The 10441-nt window shown below is 32.0% G+C and overlaps 2 protein-coding genes across 3 annotated transcripts in view; one reads left to right on the forward strand and one right to left on the reverse strand.

Moving 5' to 3' along the window:
- Nucleotides 1-10441, forward strand: part of TRMT61B (tRNA methyltransferase 61B) — a 36876-nt gene that overhangs the window by 23098 nt on the left and 3337 nt on the right. The window lies entirely within an intron of this gene.
- SPDYA (speedy/RINGO cell cycle regulator family member A) overlaps nucleotides 1-10441 on the reverse strand; it is a 36901-nt gene that overhangs the window by 20927 nt on the left and 5533 nt on the right. For both annotated transcript variants that reach the window (XM_014546628.1, XM_005874835.2), the window contains exons 3-6: nucleotides 9134-9386; nucleotides 8198-8256; nucleotides 6309-6394; nucleotides 1308-1479 (exon numbers count right to left, since the gene is read on the reverse strand). In XM_014546628.1, the coding sequence (XP_014402114.1) occupies nucleotides 1308-1479; nucleotides 6309-6394; nucleotides 8198-8256; nucleotides 9134-9368 (552 nt within the window). In that variant the 5' untranslated portion in view covers nucleotides 9369-9386. The remainder of the gene's footprint in view (nucleotides 1-1307; nucleotides 1480-6308; nucleotides 6395-8197; nucleotides 8257-9133; nucleotides 9387-10441) is intronic.

The following is a 10441-nucleotide window of genomic DNA, read 5'->3' on the forward strand; positions in this document are numbered from 1 at the left end:
AAGCAACTGGAAAATGGTAGCTACTAGTATTTAAGAAGTCAAACTAGGGAAGTGTACCTATATGCTGACCTCATATGGAATTCTATGTTTAGCTTTTTGAGGAACACCCAGACTGTTTACCAAAGCAACACTATTTTACATTCCCAAAAGAAGTGTATGAAGGTTTGAATTTCTAAGTTATCTATGAATCCTTGAATTTTCCCCAACATTCAACAATCCTCCTATTTTAATCTACAAATATGCATACTTGCTAAATCTTTATCTCATTAATAAATATAACTAACATGGTTAGTTCTGGGCAGAGTTTTATGATATGCCCCTAAAGTTCTCCTTAGGTTTGACACTAATCCATTGTCTCTTTTGGCCTATAGTCCATTTAACTGGATATAACTTCATTTAATTATAGCATTACCTAGCTCACATTTATCAAAGTTTTCTTTTTTTTTTAAATATATTTTTATTGATTTTTTAGAGAGGAAGGGAGAGGGAGAGATAGAAACATCAATGATGAGAATCATTGATCAGCTGCCTCCTGCACGCCCCCCACTGGGGATCAAGCCCGCAACCTAGGCATGTGCCCTTGGCCAGAATCGAACCTGGGACACTTCAGTCCGCAGGCCAACGCTCTTATCTACTGAGCCAAACCAGCCAGGGCTATCAAAGTTTTCTTAATTAATACTGGCTTACAGTGATCACTGATTTAATTTTCTTCTTTAAAATTTTTCTTTAGTTTAAACCTTAATTTTCTTCTTTATTGAAAACCAGAACATTAAATAAAATAACCAATCTTTTAACTTTTAGTGTCTTTCTGCTTTATCTTAATAAAATCTGGCGTCAAGGAAACTTTATGTATTCTATGTGAAAAAAGTTATGGTTTTTAAACATATTTAAATTTATATAAATTTTATATCATGCAATTCACATTTAAATCTTTGGACTTGGAATTTCATATATTTTATTTAATGAAATTATTATTCAACTCCAATGATATTACCATAAGATATTTTGAAATGTGCACACTTATCCTTTTCCAATATATTGGTGATCTTTTAGACAAGAGAAACAAACTAAAATAAAAATCCTACAGAAACAGACTGCTCTGAGAAACAGAAATCACAATTTTAAATTCTTATGGTATAAAATTAAAACATCAACAATGCAATACACAAGTTGTATTCATGGTAACCAAGGTTAATGATCTACCCTTATATATACAAAAAGATAAAATGTTAGAAGCACATTAAAAAACAAGGAAAATTATATGAACAAAAGACAGATTACACATATAAAGTATTTTAAAATCTTACCTCTTCACAGCATCGCCTGCTTACAATAGCCCTATAGTCAATTCTATCCCAGAGTTGGTCCCTTAATTTTAAGAAATTAGGGAACAATTTTCTCCAGTTTTTCCCTAAAGCCCATGGAAAAATTTCATATTTGGATTCTTCTTCATCTTCCTCAACTGTATTAGCCAGATACCTAACAAAGAAGACCAATGACTCAAAGAAAGAAATAGGTAAAGGATAGGAATGGGCACTTCACAAAAAAATACAAAGCACTATAAACATAAAAGATGTTCAATCTTACTATAATTAAAAAAATAAAAATAGAGATACAGTGAATTTTACCTTAATGAGTTCTGAATATTTGTGAACTCTCTTTTGTGTGCGTATTTGTGTATTCCTATAAATCTTGAGCTTTGTTCTGGGATGCAGTTACTTGGAAACATTCTGATCCTTTCAGGTTATGCTTTTGGTAGATCTGGAGCAATGTTCAGTCTGGGGCTAATTATTTTCTACTAGTGATGCAACACCTTCCTGAATAATCTACACAATATCCTGTCAATTATTAGTTTTCTCAGTCTGGCTAGTGGGAACAGACACTATTTCCAGTCCTGGATAAATTTTAGGCATTGTTCCCCTCTAATTCTTTCTGATGGCCTTTTGCGGCAATCAGGTAGTTTCTTTATGCACAAATGAAAATCAATATCCTGTCAAATGCTTGAGAGGGATCAGGCATACAAAGAAGCAGAACACAATCCAATCAATCAATCAAAACTGACATACAGTGGGGCCTTGACTTATGAGTTTAATTCGTTCCGTGACAGAGCTCGTAACTCAAATTACTCGTATGTCAAATCTTAAAGTGAACGAGTGAGACACGTGATGCTGGGCTGATGTTGTGGCGTTCACTGTGACGTTCGCTGCACCAACTAGCGGTGGGGTATCTGAAGCTGGCTCGTAACCCGAATTTTAGCTCACAACTCAAAGCAAAAAATCGGCCGAGAAACAGACGGCTGGTATCTAGAAAAACTCGTTAGTCGGGACACTCGTAAGTCAAGGCCCCACCGTACTAGTACATGGTAAAAGTAACAGATAAGAACATTAAAACAGTTATAACTATTCCAGATGTTAAAGTTAAGACACCCTTTTAGAGATGAAAACTATGTGTAAATGAAAAATACACTGAGTGGAATTAATAGCAGATTAAATATTGCAGCAGAAAAAACTTGTGCATTGAAGACATAACGGCATAAACTGCATAACTGCATAAACTATCCAAAATTAAACATGTAGAGAAAATAAACAAAAATAATAAACAGAACATCAATGAGCCACGAGACTTCAAGCAGCCTAATAAAAGGGAAATTGGAGTCCCTAAAAGGTGGCAGGTGGACAGAAAAAAATATTTGAAGAAATAAATGGCTAAAAATTTTAAAAACTTGAGGAAAATTATAAACCCACAAAGAAGCTTCTTGAAGCCCAAAGCACCAAGGCACATATCATAATCAAACTGCTCAAAACCAATGATAAAGAGAAAATCTTAAAAGCAGTCGGGGGAAAATGGTAAGTTGAATAACACAGGAAAAGAGATAAGAATGGAGCAGATTTCCCAATGGAAACAATGCAAGCCCCATAGACGACTTTCCAAGAAAAATGGGCAACTTACAATAAGAAAATTACAAAGCACTTAAGGTACCATGAGCAGAAACAGACCCTGAAGTCTGAAGATACTAGAATTAATAGATAAACATCAAGAAAAAAAAAGAGAGAGAGAGAGACCTCAAAAGCAGTTAGAAAGAAGGCAAATGATCCTAGGTGAGAGGTTTGAGATGCAAGGACTAGGAAGCAAAGGTATAAATATGAGGGTAAATATAAACAAATGTTGAATGTATAAAACAATAATACTTTTTGGATATCAGACAAAACTACAGAATTGTAAAAAAAAAGAGTTAAATGGATAATTGTTGGATAATTGGAGTTAAAATGCTCAAGGTTGTGTGATTAAAAATAACTTGGGTAATTGCTAAAAGAATAGATATAAATTGCATAGTTCCTAAACAAGTAGAAGTAAAAAAGGTGTCAAAAATATTTAAAAATCTCAAATCAAAAAAGATAAAAATGGAGGGGACAGAAGAAACAGAATAAATGGAACACATAGAAAGTACAAAAGATGGTAGAAAAAAATCCAAATATATAAGCAACAATAGAATATTATTATTCTGCAGTGAGGACGAACTATATAGCTACATATACCATGTGCTATTTAAAAGATCACTTTTAAAATAAAGTTTTTATTTATTTTAGAGGGAGAGAGTGAGTTTCTAGATGAGAGGGAAACATTGATCAGCTGCCTCCTGCACACCCCCTACTGGGGATCAAGCCGGAAACTGGGAATCCAACCAGTGATCTCTCACTGCATGGAAAGATGCTCAATCTACTGAGACATACTGGCCAGGCCCATGTGCTATTTTTGTACATATTTCACATTAAAAATTTTTTTAAAGGTACAGAAGTGTAGCATATACTTCATGTAATATACACATTGCTTCATGTATAGAAAATTATTTCTAGACAGATACACATGAAACAGTTGTCCTTGAGGAAGGAGACCAAGGTCTTGAGATAGAAGACTTACTTTTAATTGTATACCCTCTTATGTACCTTTTAAAAAATATATACTTTTATTTATTTCAGAAAGGAAGGGAGAGGGAAAGACAGAAAAATCAATGGTGAGAGAGAATCATTGATCAGCTGCCTCCCACACGCCCTACACTTGGGATCAAGCCAGCAACCCAGGCATGTGCTCGACTGGGAACTGAACTGTGACCTCCTAGTTCATAGGTCGATGCTCAACCACGTAGCCACACTGGCAGGGACCCCTTATGTATTTTTTAAAACCACGTGCATATTCATATTCATATTTAGTTACATTAATATAAAATGAGTACCTACATATTATTTATCCTTCCTTAAAATAATTGTACATATTTCAGTATTACCTTGTTAAAACCATTCAGTTATGTGAATCCAATATTGTCCTCTGTAAAATTATGTAATTTCTTACTTTTAGTATCCCTGAGAGTTCTTAGTAAAGGGTAGACAGAGTGGGAGATCGGTTCCTTTCATGCTTGCTAAGTGAAACATGAAAAATCTATAATGCACCATGTTATCAGACATCATGATTCTACTCTAGATTAACAATTTTTCAGTCTCAACGTGATGAAATATCTGCATTGTTTACATATAAGTCCCCTTGTAATTTGAAATAGTTAATATTTTCTTGGAGCAGAGTCTATTTTTTGCATAATAATTAATTGTGTTTATTCAAATAAAGAATTAAGAACCTTTTATATGTTAGCCACTAAAGGATGCAAGAAAAGGTTAAATACATGCTCCTTGCCCTTATGCCTACAGTCAAGTAGAAGAGGCAACTGAGTATGAAAAAAGAACTGTAAAAGAGATTGGAAGAATGATAATTGAAGTTCAGTGTTTTAAGAATATATAGAAAGGAAAAGAACTTGAGTTAGAACTATGGCTAAGTGAGAAACTATGGAGAATTATTGAGTCAGGCTGTACAAAAGTATGATTATATATAAAATGAAAATTATAATTCATGTTATTTTTAATATACAACATGCAATGCAACCTCACAGACTACTACATAGTATAAGTTGACACATCACTTTACTGTTAATAACTTTACCAAAAAAGTCAAATAAATCCAATTTTAGGCAGCTAGTATGATTTAAACTAAAGCTTCTTTTGGTTTGTTGCTAATCTTCAGACGAGAAAAAAACTAAAAAACAGATATTGCATCAACATACAAATATAATACAATACTAAACATTGTAAATACATTGTAAACAGCATTATAGCTAGTGGTCAATGGCTGAATTTGACCACTGGCAAGTCACAGCTGAATTTGTGCCCCAGCTCTTCCACTTACTAACTTGTGATCTTGAAAAGTACTTAATCTAAGCTTTAATTTCCCTATCTGTAAGATGGAGATAATTAAAAAGTGTCTATCATCGGAAGATTAAGTGAACTTATAAAAAATATTTTGTGGTGCCTTGCACTTAATACTCAGTATTAGCTAATACTATTATATTCCCCCAACTTAGCAATCATTACCAAATTTCATACTGAATTCATTTTTTTCCACGTATGGGAAAATGTGTCTCCTGAATGCATGCAGAGATAAATTTCTTTGATTCTGAATTAAGCAGACTTTAAGTAAAAACTTATCCTATAATGCTAACAGTTGCTTTGGTATTCAACTTAAATATTTTAGTTTGTACTTCCCTAGTTAAGTACTTAAAATTATATTCATACATTTCCAACTGCAGCACTATATCCAGGTACTAGGTATAAAAGGTTTGAGATAGAGATACATATTCTTAATTTACATATATTCTAGCAGAATTTTGACCCATGGATTAGAAAGCCATGTCATTAAAACCATTTACTAGATCACAAAGCTAGTATAAACTGACTACTATAAAGTCAGTGGAAGAAATTGGAAACAATATGCCTTGGTTAAAGTACAGTGTGTTTAGTAAAGTACTGAGTGGATACTATAGGTATCAGATATGACTAACACTTAGGTTATAGACAGAAATCCACGAGTATGTCTAGAGCATTTTCTGCAAGCTGTTCAATGTAAAAGAGCAATGATGATAATAATTTTTACTATATATTAACTGGAAATATATATATACACATACATACATATATATATTCTGGCTTTAAAAAACCTAAGTACAAAAGAGGATAATTTGGGACAATTTATATGAAACACTGAAAAATGTACAAGTACAAATTCAAGTGGAATAATAAACCTTAAGCATAAAGCAGGATAAGATCAGTGAAAAGAACATATCCTATTAAAGTAAAAAATGTGTAGCTTTTATACCAGAAGGTTTATTCAAAGATATACATCAGATTTTAAACAGCCTTTGTTTGAAATAAAGTATCATATATATTATAAATAACTACCACAAAAATCACAGTAGAAAGCATACTTACAGAGCAATAAAGAAATTTATCCTGGTATGCTCATTTATAGTAAATTTAGCCCTCTTGAAATAAACAAAGGTCATAGCCAAAAGATACTATAGGAAAAAAAGTTAAAAGTTAATATGAATGTTGTGTTTTCATAAGTAAAACTGCTTTAAAACAGTTACCTTTAAGATGACTAACAAGCTTAAACAATAAAGCATTATTGATCCTTATTACAGAATTACCTATTCAGGTCCTTATTTTTTGGCTCCTGTAATCCATGTAAACAGTGAGAAGTTAATTCTCGATCATTTATCATGATTAAGATTATAACTAGAATGAATTTCTAAATTTTATTGTCAATATTTTTGAACCAAAAACACAATTTTTTTCTATCTTAAATATCAAACCTATAGAGAGGTGAAAATAATCATAAAATGAATAAACATATCTTCTTCACCTAGATTCACCATTTGTATGTTGCCACATTGGTTTGATGTGTTATATACACATTTTCCCCCCTGAATTCTTTTAGTTATAGTCATCCATATTCACTTTCTAATATAATCTTTTAAAAATAACTCTGAATCAAAAATTAGAATAACATGGATTTATTTTCATTGAAAAAAGTTTTATATTTATTATTAAAAAGACATATGTCTACCCTGGTATTAAGACACTATGCCAGGCTCTGGCTGTTTCATTTAAAAACAAGTTGTAATATTGATGTATTAGATTTCCTTCTCATAAAATGCCTATTTATCCTACCTTCGCAGAATTGGCCATAAAGGAGATTCCAAGTTTTCAATGTGATAGTGTTAAAAAACAGAGTGCTCCTGGTTAGTTACTTTGAAAGCACTGCCCCCTGCTGTCCAACAACTTTAATTATTATAATGCACTTAATATAATCAAGTGTAAAAGTATGCCACATGAACTGGATATTTGATATTAAGGCAGTACCGTCAACATTTAAAAGTGTTAGTGACATTGTGATTATGTTTAAAAATATATAATTTTTTAGAGATACATCTTAAAATATTTATGGATAAAATATTAGGATGTCTGCTTTTGGGGAGAGGGATTAGAAAAAATAAGAATGGCCCACAGTTGGTGGGTAGGCTCCTGGAGGGTCTTTGTTTTAATATCTACTATAAGTTGTGTATGGTTGAAATTTTCCAAAATTAAAAAATAAAACTTCTCTAATTTTGTCTGTTATTTTAAACCTGAAATTTTAAAAAGTTCACACCAATAGTAACTTATTCATTCCTTTTTTTTTTGTTAGTTGGCACATTAAGAGTGATGTGAAGTCATGCTGACTTTTCTATGATTACATAGTGTAAGATGGCATTCACGAAGCTGAAATCATAACTGTTCAGCTAAATTAAAAAAGTATATAACAGCATGGTCCGGTCCTAAGAATGTAAGTTAGCACAATTTTTTTTTTTTAATGAAACATTGATACCTAAATAAAGAAAATGATGTTAATTTTACTCTGTAAGATTATTGGGATTTGTTTTATCTAAATTACCTACAAAATATTAAAATGTATAATAGACTGCCTTAGTGGAATGAATCTCAGAATATTCTTTCTCTACAGCCTGAAAAAAAGGTAATATTTCTGATCTAAACATATTAAATCTATACTGATTCTTGTTTTCAATCAAACAGATATAAGTCTAAGGTCTTTTAAATCTAATCACTAATACTATACAATTCCCCAAAATAAAGAATGAATCTATAGTTTATTCTAATTTTAAAGTTAATATGCAAGGATTCCACTTTCAAGAAGCAATGCAGGCTAGTTCTTTTCCTAAACTTAATCAATAAGAAGAAAATTCTTATAAGGTTTCATGAAAGTTCTGATGGTTTAGTAATATAATAACATTGGTTAATGATTATATTATTACTAAATTTACCTTGTCTGCAATTTTACAGCAGCAGTCCATCCACAAGAAATCTTGAATTAAATCATCATCTACAACAAAAGATAGCTATGACTTGTCTTTTAAAGAGAGAATGTTTCCTTTTGAAGATTTTCTACATAAGGAGATTATAAATGATGCTCTAAATTGCCTTAATATATAGCTTAGACTGGAGTGGGAATGGTAGAACTTTTTGATTTATTGAATATCCCAATAGCTCTTTGAGAAATAGGTATTGGGTAACTCTCAAGTAGCTTTTTGTTACTTTCCAAAGTCAATCTTTAACAGGTGGAAATGGAATCTGATACAGAACTCAGTCTTTAAAAAATAATGACTTGCCCCACTAATGTGGCTCAGTTGGTTGAGCATCCTCCCATGCACCAATAGGTCTCCGCTTTGATTCCCTGTCAGGGCACATGCCCAGATTTCTGGCTCAATCCCTAGTAGGGGATGTGCAGGAGGCAGGTGATCAATGTTTTGCTTTCATATCAATGTTTTTCTCTCTCTCCCTTCCTAAAAATCAATAAAAAAATCTTTTTTTAAAAAGTAACACTATCTCATGATCTGAACAAATTCAATAGCTCAGTTATAGCACTGAAGAAAATCTTGAAGCAGGGTTGTTGGCTTGGCTGAGATTTTATGTAGTGTTTTACTTTAGGTCAAAGAAAACTCATGCTATGAACTTGAATTGCCCAATATTTATATTTGACACTTGTATTTAAGTAGTCTAGAAGTGAGATGAGTTAGAATTTCTAATCCAAAAGAATCAAAATCCAACATTTAAAAAAAGACTAATTAAAATAGGCTTGGTTGGAAATGAGAAATCTGACAGAAAATAAGAGCATCCTCTGATTATTATGAAAATGATAAAATAGATCTTTACATTCTCTCACTTTTAAGTACTCTCTAATTATAATATTTTAAACCTACCAAATAATTTAAAGAAAGCAGTCATTTCCTGACGCTGTATAACTAGACAGGGTCCTTTGGGGCGTTTAGACTTGTTGCTATTCTGCGCATTTTTTTCAGATGCTGGCCAACTATCTTTAAAAATAGGACGCTTCAGGTTAATAGGTTTTTTAGGCTGATGTGATCTACTTGACCCAGATTTTACATGAACAGTAACAGTAGGTGGTGTCTCACAACACAGCTGATTATGCCTCATTTTGCTTTCCCAAGATTCCTGTAAAAATAAAACATATAATTATTTATCATACTCTTACTCATTTCTATATGAAAACAATTAACTGGATGATACCACCAGATGCAGTGATGTGAGAGATTATTGAACTTGCTACTAAATTGTTGTGACAGCGACTCATATGAGAAAGTGCTTTTAGAATTCAGTGCTAAGAAATGCTACACTTCCTTTGGTTAATTGATATACCTCCTCTTCCCAAGAAATAAGATCCTGTATACTATTTGCTTTGACTACAAGGGAACTCAAAACCAATTTTGAAAGTTAATTAAAGAAACTATACTGACTTTATAATCTATTTGTGATACTCTTTTTTCCTGATAACATTTTGCTTGCATTGACATAATTTTATCATGATTATATGACACCTCAAATTTTTTATAGAACAAGGCAAACAATTCCTAGAAATTAATTATAATCAATATCAAGTATTATATTAAAAAGTAATCCACACACAAAAAAAACATTTTCTTACTAGTAAATTTCTTAATATGTTACAAAATTTACTTAAGAGCATTTATTGGTATTTATTAAAGTTAAAAATAATTCTAGCAGAGATGTATGGTATATGTATTTTGAGGAATTCTCATAAACTGATCATTTTTTTTATACTTGAATGTACTATATGAGCATGCTATTTGAGTAGCTGATTATAAGTGTAAATGAACATATAGTGCTATAATCTAATACAATTTGAAACAATGTTCATCCATCCATATTTAACAATATGTATAATCTCTACCATGTTTGGTGGTAACGTTACTACAGTTAGTATTACTTTTGTGGTCAAAACATTTGTAGGGTATAAAAGGAGGTATAAATAGGCAAAGTAGGAAACTACTCCAAGACCCTAATTAAAAGCTCTGAAATCCATACTCAAAGTGACCCAAGCAGCCATGCCTTCTTGGGTGTTCCAGGAGTTAGGCACAGCTTCTCCTACCTGACCCTCAGAAACTTCCCTGCTAAAGGAAGGAGTGGAAAACAAGATTGGACTTAGTGGGCTAGAGCAATGCTGTCCAATATAATGTGAGCCACATGTG

This window comes from Myotis brandtii, unplaced genomic scaffold (genome assembly GCF_000412655.1).
Source record: "Myotis brandtii unplaced genomic scaffold, ASM41265v1 scaffold454, whole genome shotgun sequence".
In the NCBI taxonomy this organism is placed as follows: Eukaryota; Metazoa; Chordata; class Mammalia; order Chiroptera; family Vespertilionidae; genus Myotis; species Myotis brandtii.